This window comes from Daucus carota, chromosome 1 (genome assembly GCF_001625215.2).
Source record: "Daucus carota subsp. sativus chromosome 1, DH1 v3.0, whole genome shotgun sequence".
Classification (NCBI taxonomy): domain Eukaryota; kingdom Viridiplantae; phylum Streptophyta; class Magnoliopsida; order Apiales; family Apiaceae; genus Daucus; species Daucus carota.
The window spans coordinates 36,414,500-36,431,829 of record NC_030381.2 but is presented as its reverse complement, the minus strand read 5'-3'; the positions used below and the strand labels follow the sequence as shown (position 1 = coordinate 36,431,829).

Sequence of the window (17,330 nt, the reverse complement as noted above, 5' to 3'; positions counted from 1 at the left end):
ATGAAAATTAATCGTATAGGTTTATTTCACTAGAAATCAAATTAGCTTTGAAACTTTTTCAAGCCCAGGAAAATGATATCTTCCTTGTAACTGCCCCCAAATCCGGAACTACCTGGTTAAAAGCAGTCCTCTATGCTTTGATAAACCGTGAAGCCTGTCATCCTCATGATCCTCATCATCCTTTGCTTAACCAAACTCCCCACCAGCTTGTTCCTTGGCTCGAGTTTGCTTATCTCTCGGGTGATGATTCAGTTAGCTCTAGAATATTTGGAACTCATACTCCAACAGTTAGCCTGCCTAAATCCATAATGGAGGAGGGTAAGATAGTGTACTTGTGCAGGGACATCAAGGACACTTTTGTTTCACTCTTTCACTTTTCCAACAGGATCAACTACCGTCCCACTCCTATCTCTTTGGAACACGCCTTCCATTTGTTTTGCAGCGGATCAAGTCCTTCGGGGCCTGTTTGGGATCAAATCATGGGGTATTTGAAGGAAAGAGTGTTGTTTATGAGGTACGAAGAGATGCAAAATGAGCCTCTTGTTCAGCTGAGGCGTCTCGCATATTGTCTTGGAAGACCCTTCTTTCAAGAGGAAGAGAATTCAGAGTTGCCTGATCATATCATAAAGTTGTGTAGTTTTAATACTCTGAGCACACTAGAGGTTAACAAGACAGGATATTGTGCGGATAAATGAAGGAATGATTTTTTTTTCCGGAGTGGTTTAGTTGGGGACTGGAAAAACTATCTAACAACAGAGATGGGTTCTAAGCTGGATCAGATCACGGAAGAAAAGTTTAAAGGGACCGGATTATCCATGACATGATGCCTCATGATTATCTTTGATTTGTTGCTTTCATCTGCATCTATATGAATTTGATTTTAAGACGAGTTGTTGTGTGAGTTCTGATATAGGATGTAAGGAATGGAACGGGGAAGGAATGAAATATCGCACAATCATTCAAAATCTATAGTCAAATTTCATTACTCAACCAAACACAACATTAATACTTTCCCTTCCGTGATGAACATACAAAATGAGTCATGAAACATGAATCAACAAGTTGGATACAACAATATATATCATTGTAGCTGCATATGTTAACATTATACTCATGCTTCATCTTTAAATAAACGGATCTACATGTGTAAACTTTATATCCATGCTTCATCTTAAATAACAGAGCTACTTGTAATATACATTTGCTATAGAACGTTCGAAAGGTGCATGCACCTCTTCTGGTAAGTATCTGTGTAAAGCCGTACACTATGACTGGTTCCTGGTCCTGCATTTCAATGCTCAACTTGAATCGCCGCTCCTTAGGAGAGAATTTACAACGTATATTCAGCCACATAAATTGTATACTATCATCCTATAACCGATGAACAATTTACTCCCCCGCACTGCTTTCTTGTCCTATTTGGATTACCAGTCGATGAAATTGTATGAAATATCGAGGAAACTTAGAAACGGGTAAAAAAAACTTTACTAATCCAAGGCTGTTTTGTTCTTTCTGCTACTTATTGGCTTCGGCAAGCCATCAAAGATGGGTCTTGTAATGGCTACAGTTGACAATGCCTGTAGATCTGGCTTTAAAGTCCAATTAACTGTTGACCAGATGGATGGGCTGGAATCCGAATCCTGGAAACTCGGTGTACTCGATGACTTTTTTACACCAGTAAGACTATCAATAAGAGAAAATTCCCCCACAGCTGTAGAAACAGAACTTTGAACTCCTGTTTCACCATCAACTCCAGAGGTACTCCGACTGGCAGCTTTTGGTCTCAATGCTAAACCTTTACTCGTAATCTTTGAAAATCCTCCATTGCTTGCGTCTCCCTTCAGTAACATCTCTGGCGCTCGCGAATTAACGTCAGCTTCAGATTTTTGACGCCGTCTTACCAAATTGCCGATCCAGTTATCAGAATCAGTTTCTCCTGCAGCTGAATCTGATACACCTTTGGCTAAACCACCATTCTCCAGTTTTAAGTTATCAGCTACACTTCTACTTTTTCTGTGAATACTCAAAGGTGGGTTCATATGAGGTGACGGCTTGCCAAGCTGACCATCTGCCAAGTGATGGGACCCTCCGTTCTGATAAACAGCAAGCTCACATCCTTCAGCTGTTGCCTTATGATCTGGTGGCCTAAGCCCATAATATCCTTGCAGACTGTTCATGGCTGGAGAGACTCGCCGTTTGGGTGATGATGTCAGCTTCAGTGATTGAAATGAATCAAAAAAATCAGATTGTCGTCGCTTAGGTGGAGGGGTCTGCTCAGAGCTGCTTGTACTATAAGAAAAACATGTACAGCAGTGAGCCACTGATATTTCCAGACAAGATAAGCAAGAAATTCACTTAAAGTGAAATTATTTGAAGTTTGAACTATAATTAGTTCATAAATCATAATACACTAATACCATAACTCTGACCATTTTTTAAGCCATCTACACTTGATCAATATTACTAATGTACTCTTCAACATAGCATAAACCATGCTGATCATTATATACTGCCTCAGCCATATTACAACAAGGATTATCATTCTGGTACAAACCAGGCCAGAATCAAATGCCACTTCAGGTTAACAATTTAATGATAAGTTTATTTGTTCCACTTATACTATTCTTATAGCTTTCCTTTAGTGCTCCTCTTAAGAAAAGTAGATAACAAACCTTTTGAGGTTAACAGACAATATACATGATGGGTTTCTTTTGTAAAATAAAATTAAATTTACTTGTAGGACTACTTCCGTAGTATTCTATCCCTACACTACAACTGTGATTATTTATTATACAACTCTAACTTCATCGTGCTAACCTTAGATTGTGTTGGTGAAATCATGTGGCTTTTAAAATTTCTTATAATAAATTGATTAAAAACCTGAGCCTAGAATACCATGGTAAAACGAATATTACATGATATAGGACCGTGTCATGCAGACAATCTACAAACAGTTGTAACAGTTTATATGGTTACTGCATCATCAAAATAAAATTTTAACTACTCAATGTATGAGTCATATGACTAATATCGCGATCTATCAGAATATAGACGTGTGCTAATCAGAACATGAGATGTAGAGCAATACCCAATTTAAATTTAAGAATTAGAATGCCGCGGAGAATAATAAAAAAAAATAAGCAGAAAGAATCTTATTACATATTAGTGTGCAAACAATGTCCTTCCTGTGGAAGGTGGTTAAAGTATCTTTGAATTGTCAGATAAGTTTTTGGGGGTCAGCTTTCTGTTCTTAATAGTGTTAGTTGAACTATACTGATATAAGTAGTATTTCGCCAATGATGTTGGGCTATAGTAGCAGAGAAGAATGAAGATTTGAGGAAAATTTGGGGACTCGGGGGCTGTCTTACACAAAACTAGCTTATAGCTGCCATTAGACCAAATATCTTAAGCAAATTCACGGGGAGCCAAACGAAGAAGAATTGAAGTAAGCATCAAGGCAAAGGGTACAACAAATAACCAATTTCATGAATCGGGGCTCGACAACAATGCCTCATGTATTAAAGTATGGTGGTTAAAGTGCCACAACTATGTCCACACAAAACTGATGGGCAATTCTATTGGTGGCCATTATGCGATCTATTATGGTATAAAGTTTCAGAAATGAGAATGCTGTGGTGATTAGCGAACATTCGACCATACAAAGTTGGACAAAATTCTAATATGGTCTTCCAGGAAGAGTAGGAGTGGCGCCTATTGGAGATAAAGTACAAGAGGGAAGATTCCGGTGGCTTACACGTCTTCCCAAGAAAAACCACAACACTGGTGAAAGAGTGAAGAGCATATTGGTTGAGTGGCCAAGGAAGAGAGTTGGACAACATGGAATGAGCAGCAAGGCTTGATGTGGAAGAATTAAAGTTCTCGAAGTGACAACGTATAGGAGTTCCTGGAGACCCCAAGACCCCCATTCTGGACAGATGACTTCTAACAGGAACATCCTTTTAACCCAATTAGCTACATATATATATTCTCAAGAATCTAAGAAGCTAAGAGTAAATGCAAGATTCACATACAACTATACAACTTATTCTTCCGGGACGGGCTTTTTCGGTTTTTTGCTCAGCCCTACGTAGGGTATGTCAATTGGATATACAATCCAAATAACAAATGTCAATTTTGAAACCCATAGATATCAGTAGATGACACACTTTTATGACATTTGATGCATAGGCCATGTTTGTTTCAAGAAATTATAATTCCCGGATTATTATCTTATTAATTCTAAATTTAAAGGACTATAATCCCAAAGGACGAGATTCCAATCATCTTTTTGCTTCAATATTTATGGGATCGTAGTACTTTCTCTCACTAGGTATTACAATTTCATCATAAACGAATTAAAAAGATGACTCAAATGTGGTTATACAGGAAAATAGCCCTTTAAAGTAAAGATAAATAAATGAATAAATCTTGATACACATCCTTAAACACTACAAACTCACTACCAAGATTATAGGATTAGTATATTGCACTATAAATAACTGTTTTTCCTTTTATTTTCTTAAAATGGGCCCCGCCAGGGGCATTCTTTTAATACCAGTAGTGTATTTGTAGTGTATAAGGATGTGTGCCAAGATTTACTCTAAATAAATAGTCCGGGTACTACAATCCTTCCAAACAAACATAGCCCTGGAGACGAAGAATGAACTGGCAAGTATCATTTAAACCAACAGCAAAATAAATTCTTTATTCGTTTAAAACTATATATGCAAACAGATTACAGATAAACTAACTGAGCAGCATATGTAGTTTGCAAGACATTCAAAGATTAAGCCATCACTAAGTGCTTAAAAGAAATACAAGGAACAAAGAGAAAATTAAAACAATACCCTTGTTGGTCAAACCCATTCGTCATGATGGGAGATGGAGGATGCCTTCCTGGTAATGGTATGTAAAGAGTCTTCCGAGCAAACATCTGGATATCAGTCACTAGACCATTTATCTTCTTGATGTCAGCCACCTGATAAATCATGTCAAAATGCATTTCAAAAAAGAGCATCCCACCATCCAACATTCTACTACATAGATACAAGTAATGGCCAATAACCAATTTATACATGTTTGGAAAATGGAAACAAAGCACCCTTATGAATACAGAGGCAGAATGACATTGTTCTAACAATGTGGAGCCTAAAATCATATACATAGTTGCAGAATATGTGAGATGATGTCTATAATGGGGCAATCAATTTAGGTACTTTCGGTTTAATTAGTTAGAGTTACAGAGCTTGATTTTTTAAGCCAGCATTCACATAACAAAGTCCATACAGTTTCCTAATTCCTATAACTAATTTTATTTAAAAGTTGGCAACTTCAATATATCATATATATGTGACTCAAATCTCAGGCAAACTACAGCTAAAAAAACAAAACACAATCCAATTCTACCACATTCTAATTAATTAAAATTTTACAAGCAATACGATACTTGAAGCACATTATAAAACCCGAAAATCGAACATTTCATCAACCAAAAAAATCAACCATACAAAACTCCAACATTTCAAAACCAAAATCACTAAATCAACAACAATCACCTCAACGCCATATTTAATCGCAACACCAGCTAAAGTATCGAATTTCGAAACCCGATGCTCGATGTAATTCGAGCCACCGACACCCACCCCAACCGCCACACTTCCATTACCGTTGAACGGCGAACAAGCCGACGAGAAAGACGCCGAAGAATTCGCCGGCGACACAGACGCCGAAGAATTCGCCGGCGACGAAATCTGAAAAACCCTCGCCGGCGATTCAATCACCGACGAGAAGCGATGATTCTCGACTCCAATTCTCCAATCACTCTCCATTTCAATGAAAAAACCCTAACCTAACACATACACACACATACACACATATATAACAATAATCGTATCTACACATTCATCATCAAAGATGGAGGTATAGATCTGAAATTGTGAGAGTTTGAATAAATATATATATGTGTATGTATATGTGTATATATGTTAAAGAAAAAATAAAAATTAATTTAGTGAGAATAAGTTGTTGTGTTAATTTGTTTGATTTGAATAATGTGGTTGTTTGGTGTGGTTAAGATTTCTCTCTCCCTTTGTGTTGTTGTAATTTCACGTGCTTATCTGCTTGGATTACGTTTTAACTGATTTTCGGATTTATCTATATTTCAGTTTCCCTACTCTTAGATTTTCTTTCATAATTACCAAAATCTTTTCTTTTCTTTTCTTTTCCATAATTTATCCTTTCAAAACAATCATTATTCATCTTATAAGTTTTATTATAAGAATTATCTATATCCAGGAATGTATTCGATCAAAATTTTAAAACTTTCATTTATGAAATTCAAATGTACTCAAATAAATTTCAAAAAGTGTATCTATTCGAAAATACCCAAATTTAAAGTAATTTTTGTAAAAATATTATATTTTTTAAATATATTATAAAAATATCAAATTTTTAAATATATTGATATAAATAATATATACAATCCGTTGCAGCCACGTAAAACTATATCTGCAACGAGATGCAACTATATTTGCAATCGTAAAAAAAATTAGAAAAATAGTAGTTTTGATAAATTCCCTAAAAATTATTAGATACTTAGAACAAAATTTTATGTAGTCCACATATTCACTGTAGTACCGTAGACCACGTATGTTCTGCAACTATAGAATGACATAAAAACATTGTAAAATGTGTTATTTTGCAAATCATGTTCTATAAACATCATTATTTTGTTAAAAATTTTGACAATCCTAAACATTCTACAAGTTAAATAGTGAAAAACACATTATTCTGCAAAACATGTTAAGTTTGCAGAACATATTTACATATTACAGAACATATGTGTTCTACTTGTCGAACATAAATGATTTTCAATATCTTTCATGAAATAATGATATTTATAGAATGTATTTCACAAAATAACAAGTTTCATACATTTTGTAATGTTTTTATATCATTCTATAGTTGCAGAACATACGTGGTCTACGGTACTACGGTAAATATGTGAACTACATGGAACTTAACTCTAGATACTTAATATTATATAAATATATATATTTTTTATTTTTAAAATAAGTTCCGAAAGGGGCAAACAAAACATGCCTGATTAATATAAAACTGTGGTCTGCGTATGATGCACAGCGCAGATTTGGTCACACGTAGACATATTCAAACTTTGAAGCGAAATAAAAACAAATGTACTGCTCGTATTCCCTATGTTGTGTTGCTCTATTTTTATGTACCAATCGGTCGGCTACCGAGAACTCCATATCACCGTCGTTTAGAATTTCTGGGCTGGGTCCATTATAACTTTCAACTCACCTGTCATTTTTTTCTTATTCTGTTTCGTCTCTTTTCATCCCGTTTATTGCGCGTAAAGTATGCCCCGAGAATTGATGTTTCAAATTTCAATGATCCTCTTGTTTTATTACAATTTTTTTTCATTATTTAGAATGCATTTTAAAGGAATATATATATATATAGTATAATTTTGTAACTTATTTTTAAAAAAAAATTCTTTTCATAAATATTTTAAAAATCAAATTTTTATCAGAAAATAAAATTCAAAAGTAAACAACTTAGAATAGAGAAAACAGAAAAATAGTACTTGATAACTATCCATGAAGATAAAGAAGTACTTAATATCAACAATCTTATTTTTTTTATTGTCTACGTATATTTGACAATATATTATTTATTAGTAGGTTCAAAGCAAAGTTAATTTAGTCAACTTTGAAACATAAATTTGACAATTTTCCTAGGTGAATATAAATAAATTAAAATTGAAAAATTGTATGTCAAATCATGAAATTTAAAATTTGAGTATCAAACTTTTAGTGAACGTCTTAATTTGGAAAACATGTAACATGTTACGGCCCAAGATTAATGCGACTTTATTCATGAAGTGTTTGTTTGAGAATGATGGGTAGCAAAGAAAGTAACAATAAATACACAGAATTTGCAAGTTGCCGAGCAAAATCACGAGGTAATGTTCTTGCTTTCAATGCTGGTGGAACCCTAATGTATTTTTCTTGTGATTCAATAGGCTTTCTCATCACGCTGTCAACGTTACAATGTGTAGGTAGAATCTGATTTCTAAAAGGTGCACACTTATTTTCCCTTTTTTAAAATGTTTGTGTATGTTTCGTACTGGATGAACAAAACTATGGAGATGCGGGGTATCGATCCCCGTACCTCTCGCATGCTAAGCGAGCGCTCTACCATCTGAGCTACATCCCCATGATTGACAGTTGACCTGATTTCAGTTTGTCTACCTGAACTTGACTGCCAGTCCACCGAATTCCGTTCCATACTTCCATACTCACAAAAATTGATACGAGCAAAAACAACTCTTAAGCAGATAATGCAGCAAATACCATATCCCATTTTTTTTAGTAGTATGTGTTCCTCAAGATACACTAATAACTACTTTTTATTTAATTGGTGAATTTTTACTTGATTATCATCTCATTAATAATGATGGTTCCTGCATGCACAAAAATTATCATCAATCAAAATCCTTATAGTTATTTATACACCCAAACACCCATTCAAGATTACACTCATAGTTATTTATACGCGCCGCTGGTATTCACATTGAAAATTCTGCTTAAATCGAGGTCCAATTCGATAACAGACTTTATTTAATTATCAAGTTTTTATATCATCATTTTAGTGGTAAAATGACTGCGCACATAAGGAGTCTGGCACAAAGTTTTAGGGGCTTTTTGGACAAACTTAAAAAAAATTATTTTTTACTTAAAGCAAAAAGTGGATTAAAAATGAGAGGTAAATCATCAATCAATCAATCAATATACTTATATAAAAGAGAAGCGAGGGGCGCCTCTCAGATAGCTCCGTTCTATTTTTCTAATTTTCTGGAATTTTTGGATGAAAAATATCAAAAATAAAAACTACCTTTTTGTTTCAGATTAATTAATATGGTATCTTGACATAAATTAATCTGACGATGTTCCAGATTATTTATGAAATATAGTCGCTTGCAAGTTTTTTCATCTCATTCTATTTCAAATTATTTAATTATGAAAAAAAGTAGCATAAAAGTCTCTCTGCACCCATAAATACCCTTATAGTTGCAGGGTTTTGGATCATCTAAACGAAACCTTCTCTCTCAATACCACAACGCTACTCGTGGAGGTGGTGCTGTTCTTATGCAATGCCCGGAAGCTATCATTTACACATACGATGAAGGGGCGTAACCCAATCTATACACATACGATGAGGGGGTGAATATGCTTTATAAACAATTTTTCTTTGTCTATTTATCTTCTCCATTTAATATAATAATGAGTTACACAATGATAGATGTTTTGAATGACGCTAAAGATGATTGATTGACAAGAGTAAAAGTTTGTCAGATGTGGGAGTGGACTACTGTCTCATGAATTTAAATTGATGTTTTCACCTGCATGGATTGGAATTCATACGTCACGACAAGATTAATGTTCATATAACTTGAACATAATGTTTATCCCTATTAATATTGGGGATGGTTTCGGAGTTGCATCTCAATATCTTTTTGACTTTTACGCACTTATGTTCTTGCAAACTTACTGTTTATTTTATTGGTCAATCAATGTATATGGTTAGATGTCATCAAAGAGCCGTATGCTTTTTACATGTAGGGCATGGTGCATATGTCTAAAAAGTAGTGTTTGAAAATTAATGACAATGTTAATGAAAAACATGATTACTTTAAAAGAAAAACACAACTAAAATTAAGATTCGTCATGCTTCAAATCGTTAATTATATGTAGAAATTTGTTTTCATTTTTTCACTCATGAATTATAGTTCAATTTTGTGATTTTATATATTAATATTGGTATTGCATCGAGATGTTTATAATATAAAATTTATTTTATTCTACAAATATTTATTTTGAATCATTAATATAATTTTTATAGACTGCCACACATTTATTTTATCTTACAAAAATTATTTTTAAGTTATTAATATAATTTTTATAGGCCGCCGCAACGCGCGGCTTCTCAACTAGTAAGTTAATAAAGTGTTCGGGAAAAAAACAGAAGTTCTGAAAGAAGTCAGCTTTCTCAATTTTTTAAAAATACTTCCACTTATTTACACAAATAGATAAAAAAAACAGAAACCAAAAGCTGAAGTTGCTTTTGTTAAACAAACCCGCCTTAGTCAAAAAAGACATCTAAGCTTCCCTTTTCTACCATAGACCCTTGGGTGCTTCTATAGGTGCCAATGGTAAAAAACTCTAAATTATTTTTTTTAATTGTTTTTTTCTTGACAATAATACTCATCATTTTTCAATAATACTCATCATCGCTCGGAGATTTCTGTCTTTTTAGATTGTTTGGTTAAATTTATTCTTGATGAGTCTTTGTTTCCAATTTATTTGAATTTTGTTTATGTTTTTTTTTGAAATTTGGTGTGTTCTTCGTGTGTGTTTGGTGTAATTGAATGTCCAAGATTATAATTATAGTTGATTGTTCAATCTCGTTTTATATGTACATCATATTTACTTAAAATATAACAATTATGAAAATTTATTTAAAATGGTATATACAAATATAAATTTATTTTGCATACTTCTTATTTTTAGTTTTAAAACACTCCTTTATCAGGGTTGTACGCTGAACAAAACCTCAAAGGCATACAGTGTTATACGAAGCAGTAAGAACAAGTCCAAAGTTACCTATATGATGTCCTAAACTCACATTTACGTGTCAAAAAACGCACCCAACACTATCCTAGTGTTATCTTAAATCATTAGCACAACCTAATTCTCCTGGTCATTATCTATTAAGTAACATCCAACCATTACCTATTTAATATTTATAAATAAAATAATCATATCTCTCCTTTTTTCTTTGTTTATTCTCTCTTTTTCCTTACGAACTTGCCGTAAGCACTAGCTTAGCTTGAGTTATATTTGGACAGAAAAATTAAAGAGAAGACGTGGAAAGTATAAGACCAAACACTCTCTATCCACAAACACTTGAAACCTCCCGCGAATCCCATACCTGTCTGAACAACACACACATTTTTCAGATAAGACCACCAAAAAAACACACACTCACACACTACAACAATGGCTTCTACTACTACAACTAGTCTCCATGTACTTACAGACCGCAGTATAATTCTCAAATCATCTTTTTTTAACTCTTTATCTACTCTTACTTGTCTTCCTCGAAACTCCAAGACTCGCAATCGCATTGCTGTGCCTAAAGCTTCTTTGAATCGGAGACAGTTGATTGCTGATACTGCCGCGGCAACTGCGGCGGCCATTTCGTTGGGCTCCTCGGCGTTTGTGCTTCCGGCGAGGAGTGAAGATCAGTTGTCGGAGTGGGAGAGAGTTTCGCTTCCGATTGATCCTGGTGTTGTTCTGCTTGATATTGCTTTTGTTCCTGATGACACTTCTCACGGTATAATCTCTCTCTCTCTCTCTCCCTCCCTCCCTCCCTCTCCCCACCTCCCCCCCTCTCGGTCATCTAACTGTTCTAACTTCTAATTAATAAGTTGTGGTTTTATATGGAAATTGAAAACACATTTGCAGTGATGAATTTGTATATTGGAATTGATAGATATGAATGTTATGGCATTGAGATGCTGAATTGTTGTGTAAATTGTTTGGATGATTGGTAGGTTTTTTGTTGGGAACAAGGCAGACTTTATTGGAGACGAAAGACAAGGGGAGTACTTGGGTTCCACGTTCCATACCTTCTGCAGAGGATGAAGATTTTAATTACAGATTTAACTGTATTAGTTTTCAAGGGAAGGAAGGGTGGATTGTGGGAAAGCCTGCTATTTTATTGCATACTTCGGATGGCGGAGACAGCTGGGAACGAATTCCATTGAGTGCTGAATTGCCTGGAGATATGGTAGGAACATGCAGCCTTGCATATTAATCTCTGTTTTGGCTAAACTAAAGTTCATTCTCGCTTGCTTTCCTAGGCTAAATATCGGTGGCAGTGTAGTTCCTGAAATGCTTATGGTACTAGTTCTAATATTTTTTATTGATATATGATCATTGATGTCGATTTCTAAATTAGGCACCCAATGCACCGCTTTGCAGATCACACGTATTTTTACCTATTACATCTACATGTATGGCAGGCTCACAAATGATTATAATTTTCTGAATCCTGCCTTCTCAAATTCTAAATTTTTACTAGTTTCCTGGAAATGTTGGTATCAAGCGTCTAGATCACCTAAATTGTGCTTTTTAAATAAATTTTGATAAGATCCTACGCATATGAACGTTGCATGTCATATTACATGTTTGCAATCTATATGTGTCAATTTGGATATTTTTATGTGGTCAAAATGTTATCAGTTGAAGCTATTATGCGGTGTGTACTGCTGAGGACCTCCTGCTTACTGTACGGGGACTCCAACTAACTGAGCATTGAAAGCTGATCTGCTTTTTATCATCAAACAGAAATCTTCAATGCCTACTTAAACTGAGATGTTCAACGCTTACTGCTTATCTTGCTTTTAGTCTGCAAGTACTAAAATTGTAGGACATCATTTGACATTGCAGGTGTACATCAAAGCAACTGGAGATAAGAGCGCAGAAATGGTAACTGATGAAGGTGCTATATACGTTACATCCAATAGAGGCTACAACTGGAAGGCTGCTGTGCAGGAAACTGTATCAGCCACTCTCAACAGGTCACTTTCTTCATCAATTTATAAGCTTAAAATGTACAGAGTTATTATATTCTCATCATTATCATCTCACATTCATAGCATATATTATGAATAAGATGGACTTTTTTAGCCAGTAGCCACATCCACAATATAGGTGATGTATTGATGTGTAGGATATTAACACTTGTTAAGCAGCAAATAATTACAGCAAATGCAATATTCCAGCCTTGCAATTTCTCAATATCAGTGATAAACAAGCTAAAAAACATGTCAGAGTTGCGACTAAAATCATGGTTTTGCGGATTTAAGGGTCGCCCAGTGGCAAAGTCTATTCCCCCGTACCCAACAAGATCATGGTTCTAAAATTCAAATCTATACTACCTCCTATCCTATATATAAGAACTACAAAAAGAAACATAGTTTTGCGACAACCGAATATATAAGTGAGTATGGATTATATCAATTTGAAGATCTTATCATAATATTTTGTGATGATATTTAATTCCCTCCAATGGTTTGATATGATGATATCTAAATCACATTAATGAAACTTGCACCCTTACCATTGCCCATACATACCCCAGGCCCAGTCACATATGCAGTTCATGGCTAATTATGAAACTTGTATTTTTAAGACATCTATATGCCAAAGTAATCGTTTATTTGTTTATAGCAAATTCAGTTTGCAGTTTTTATAGCTCTTGTAATGTGATCATGTAAGCTGTTCTAGAGCATTATTAGGATGATATTGTCTTATTGGTTGTGCTGGATGTTATAGACTCTAGAATGCAGGGATTCTTCTTCACTCACACCGCGCACTTGATTCTTGAGGATTCCCGGGGGTGCGGCGATTCTTCTTAATTAGTAATTAGATGATTACTTAACCACTCAACTACCTTATAATGCAACAACTGTTTTATTAAGTAATTATTGTTATTTTAGAGTTGCTGAATTTCCGTATCCCCCCACTGCACACCCATGCTTCATAGTATAGAATTAAATCTTATATAAATAACTTTTTTCCTTTCTGAATATGAAGATAAAACTCTCTTAAAATATTATCTTTAGCTCATATCCTGTCCAATATTTACCAGCTAGGTTATCTTCCTTCTAAGTATTCTGTACATTTAGATATTCATAGCTTAGGATTATCATTAGATTTGTGAGGTGTTAAGACTTCTATAGTGTATGACTATTGCAGAACAGTTTCTAGTGGCATTAGTGGTGCGAGCTACTACACAGGGACTTTCAATACAGTGAACCGTTCACCAGAAGGCAACTATGTTGCGGTGTCAAGTCGTGGTAACTTCTACCTGACTTGGGAGCCTGGGCAGGTGAGAATCTCTTTTGTAAATGTGTTTCATATGTTTTTTTCTAGTTCCTCTAGTGACATGCTTGCTCTGTTATGAGTTACAACTAAAATATATGTATGTCCTTCTGATTGTAGCAGCTTCTAAGTTATTGTCTTTTATGACAGGCTCTAACCATTATTTTGCAGTAAGCACAATGTCAAATTACTGCATAAATCTATATTCTTCTATGAGTTGCAAAATGATAATGTATAAAAATAATAGTTGTAGCACCTTGTGTATATGTGCCTAACAGTGATGAACTAAATGAGATTCACACCTCTATAAGCAACATTCATTCCAGGAATCGTGGAATGTGTAGTGCCCCTGTGATTAACTCCTTACTAAAGATTGTAGGCTTGTTATGGCAAACTTTTGATAATTAAGAACTATTCTGCTTTGCGATATTATATCACATCAGTTTGTTGTTTAGATCTTCTAAAGAATAAACTTATAAACCAAGAAAATGTTGTCCACTGAATGCTTGAGAGCTTACTACAGCAGAAACCTATTAATAGGCTTTTAGTAGACTGTACTGTAGGTTTACCAAGTCAAACTTAAGTGTTAGTCCTATTTTTTCTGTAGCTCATATCCCCCCTTTTCTGCAACTGTGTTCTTGGTGGATTTGGTGTATTGACATTACTCTTAATTTCGTAAATGCAGCCCTACTGGCAGCCACATAATAGGTCAGTTGCTCGAAGAATACAGAACATGGGCTGGAGGGCTGATGGTGGCCTTTGGCTTCTTGTACGCGGTGGGGGTCTTTATCTCAGCAAAGGCACGGGGGTGAGTAAAAACTATGATACATCGAATTTTTCAAAAAAAACTATGATACATTGATTTCAAACAGAAACCTCTGGAAAAGTATGATGCATTGGTTTTCTATAGAAATCTCTGGGATATCATATAAGAAATATAATCTTGTTGACCATGATTGCTCAGAAATTTTATGAGCACCTTGTTGACTGCTTGAAATCATTTAGAATAAATACTGGGGATCTGAAAGATGGTATCTTAATTATAATATATATATATATATATATGTACAACATCATTCACAATATTTGATGGTTGAAATTTGTTACTTAATATGAAATGCTTATATTTTATTTCAGATAACAGAGGAATTTAATGAAATTCCGGTGCAGAGTCGTGGCTTTGGCATTCTTGATGTTGGGTATCGATCAGTGGTAATTTTCAGATTATCGTAAATATTTTCTTTTTTAAACAATGGATGAGTGAGCTGTAGTTTTTTGGTCTACTAGCAATGTGGCTCTGGATTCTGATATCACTATAATGTCGATGCTATAATGATAACTTCAATTTTCAGAGCCAGAGAAAAAACTATTCTGTATTTATCTATGACTATAGTGAGTCGAGCTGATCTGAAATTGCCACTCTTCCATAGTATAAAAAAGGGGTAGAACTTATTATGTTAGTTAAATATTAGTCTAAAATTTAAAGTTCATTATTACATACTGACATGCAAGTTGTAGATGACATGTATGTACATGCATAAATAGATGCCTATATATATTGGCTTTGTGGTGAATGTACTGAAGACTGGTTTAACAGGATGAAGCTTGGGCTGCTGGGGGCAGCGGGGTACTGTTGAAAACTAAAAATAGTGGCAAGACTTGGAGTCGTGACAAAGCAGCTGATAATATTGCTGCCAATCTGTATTCAGTAAAGTAAGTATAAGTCTTATAGCAATATGATCTCAAGGCTTATAAACTCATGATGCAAAGTTTGCCCTTCTTGATGTTATTTACATCAGTTTTTATCTGCTATTGACTTTTCGAATTCCATGGTAACTCAAAGTTGTACTAGAGTTTGCAGATTCAACTCTTCTTTTCTTGTCGCTTTACTGCATACTTATACTTCACTCATTATTTGTAATTGTCAAAAAAGCAAGATTAACAGTCTACTCGTACTCTGTTTTCTGCAGATTCATTAATGATAAGCAGGGATTTGTCCTAGGAAATGATGGAGTTCTGTTAAAATATCTCGGATGAACAACATACCTACATACATGGTGGTCCACTAACCCTTTTTTTTTGTTGCTAAATTCCATCGACAACTTTTGCCTTTTCCAGTAAGGTTTAACAATTTTTTCGACAAATTATTGATACATTTTCATATGTGCAGGCTCTTATCTTTGCTTTCCCCCCTCCAATTTTGTACTGATATCATATGTTGGCATTTCTACGGCATGACAAAGGAACAAAAACTAAGTATTCAATATAGAAGCTCTCCTCCGCCAAGATACTTGGATATTATGTATCCATTCATTGTCAGATTGTGTGCTGCATGTATAGTTTTGTAATCATATTAACATGGCCACCAGATTTGAGACTCCCATATAAGCATAGTTGTTGACATTGTCCTTCTAGTCTTCTACTCACCAAAAGGAAAGAAGTTTCTCTAGCCTGGAAAAATGAAATTAACCAAATTAGATGGGGAAGGGTTTTTGGCGTGGGGAAGCACATTGGTTATTAAATAGAGCTATTTTATAAGTTCTGGGTTATAATAATACGAACTGAAAATTCAAAATATATTTTCGTATTGGTTTAATAATGAAGTGAGTTATCAAAGTAGACTTAATATATCAACAAATTGATCACTGAACTCAATGGCGTCAAATCGGTCACTTCAGTCTGAATATGAGTTTAAGAAGTAAAAATATTATTTACTAAAAGTTTACTCATTATTCTTAAATGGTACCATAATTAAGTACAAGGTTATGACTTAAAGTATTTATGATAATATATTCAGATTTTATCAAATTTATTTTAAAATAAATAATAAATAAATTTGATAAATCTAAATATATTATCATAAACAATAGAAGTCATAACGTACTTAGCTATGTAAGCCTCTATGAATAATATTTTACATATTCAATTTAGCTCATGTTTATAAATAACGTAGTAAGAGCATCTCCAACCATCTAAAACCCTTGGCTAAAAGATGAGCTGGCATACCTAAAATAAAAAAATTTAGCCAACAGCTCCAAAAACTCAACTCCAACCATGCTCACCTGTTGTCTATAAATTTAGCCAACCTCCTATGGATGGCTAAATTTGTCGAACCTCTACAGGTCTGTAAGAAAATCTGTAGGAAGATTGTACATCATTTATTACCATATTAAACTGATATATTCTATTTTAACAATTTATAATATTAATAACATACTATTTTTAAATTATAGCCAACCAATATAGCCAGTATCATTGAAGCAAAATGTCTTACAGGTTCAGCAAATTTTACATAATGTCTTACAGGTCCAATTTAGCCAACAATTATATCCAACTCCAATTTAGCCAACAATTATA

At 34.3% G+C, this 17,330-nt stretch overlaps 3 protein-coding genes and 1 non-coding gene across 4 annotated transcripts; 2 read left to right on the top strand and 2 right to left on the bottom strand.

Annotated features, from left to right (window-relative positions):
* The first annotated feature begins 308 nt into the window (after positions 1-308).
* LOC135150093 (cytosolic sulfotransferase 8-like) lies at positions 309-695 on the top strand. The gene has a single exon (XM_064086257.1). It carries the CDS (start codon positions 309-311, stop codon positions 693-695), a length of 387 nt encoding a protein of 128 aa, XP_063942327.1.
* Positions 696-1,043: 348 nt separating this feature from the next.
* On the bottom strand, positions 1,044-6,057 carry LOC108226160 (uncharacterized). Its single transcript, XM_017401128.2, has 3 exons — positions 5,556-6,057; positions 4,848-4,978; positions 1,044-2,289 (listed from the first exon to the last, which is right to left on the bottom strand). Exons 1-3 carry the CDS (start codon positions 5,826-5,828, stop codon positions 1,488-1,490), a joined length of 1,206 nt encoding a protein of 401 aa, XP_017256617.1. The 5' UTR covers positions 5,829-6,057; the 3' UTR covers positions 1,044-1,487.
* Positions 6,058-8,165: 2,108 nt separating this feature from the next.
* Positions 8,166-8,238, bottom strand: TRNAA-AGC (transfer RNA alanine (anticodon AGC)). Its single transcript has one exon. It is a non-coding gene; the product is annotated as a tRNA-Ala (tRNA).
* Positions 8,239-10,942: 2,704 nt separating this feature from the next.
* On the top strand, positions 10,943-16,381 carry LOC108205511 (photosystem II stability/assembly factor HCF136, chloroplastic). The gene is made up of 9 exons (XM_017375500.2): positions 10,943-11,418; positions 11,639-11,874; positions 12,537-12,667; positions 13,848-13,980; positions 14,659-14,781; positions 15,111-15,185; positions 15,571-15,686; positions 15,944-16,030; positions 16,144-16,381. Exons 1-8 carry the CDS (start codon positions 11,082-11,084, stop codon positions 16,008-16,010), a joined length of 1,218 nt encoding a protein of 405 aa, XP_017230989.1. The 5' UTR covers positions 10,943-11,081; the 3' UTR covers positions 16,011-16,030; positions 16,144-16,381.
* The last annotated feature ends 949 nt before the right edge of the window (positions 16,382-17,330 follow it).

Coding starts and splice junctions, on each gene's coding strand:
- LOC135150093 (XM_064086257.1), top strand. CDS start 309: ATGGAGGAGGGTAAGATAGTGTACTTGTGCAGGGACATCAAGGACACT.
- LOC108226160 (XM_017401128.2), bottom strand. CDS start 5,828: ATGGAGAGTGATTGGAGAATTGGAGTCGAGAATCATCGCTTCTCGTCG. Junction 4,979..5,555: donor CGATTAAATATGGCGTTGAG/GTGATTGTTGTT, acceptor ATGATTTATCAG/GTGGCTGACATCAAGAAGAT. Junction 2,290..4,847: donor AATGGGTTTGACCAACAAGG/GTATTGTTTTAA, acceptor TTTTTCTTATAG/TACAAGCAGCTCTGAGCAGA.
- LOC108205511 (XM_017375500.2), top strand. CDS start 11,082: ATGGCTTCTACTACTACAACTAGTCTCCATGTACTTACAGACCGCAGT. Junction 12,668..13,847: donor GTATCAGCCACTCTCAACAG/GTCACTTTCTTC, acceptor TGACTATTGCAG/AACAGTTTCTAGTGGCATTA. Junction 14,782..15,110: donor ATCTCAGCAAAGGCACGGGG/GTGAGTAAAAAC, acceptor ATTTTATTTCAG/ATAACAGAGGAATTTAATGA.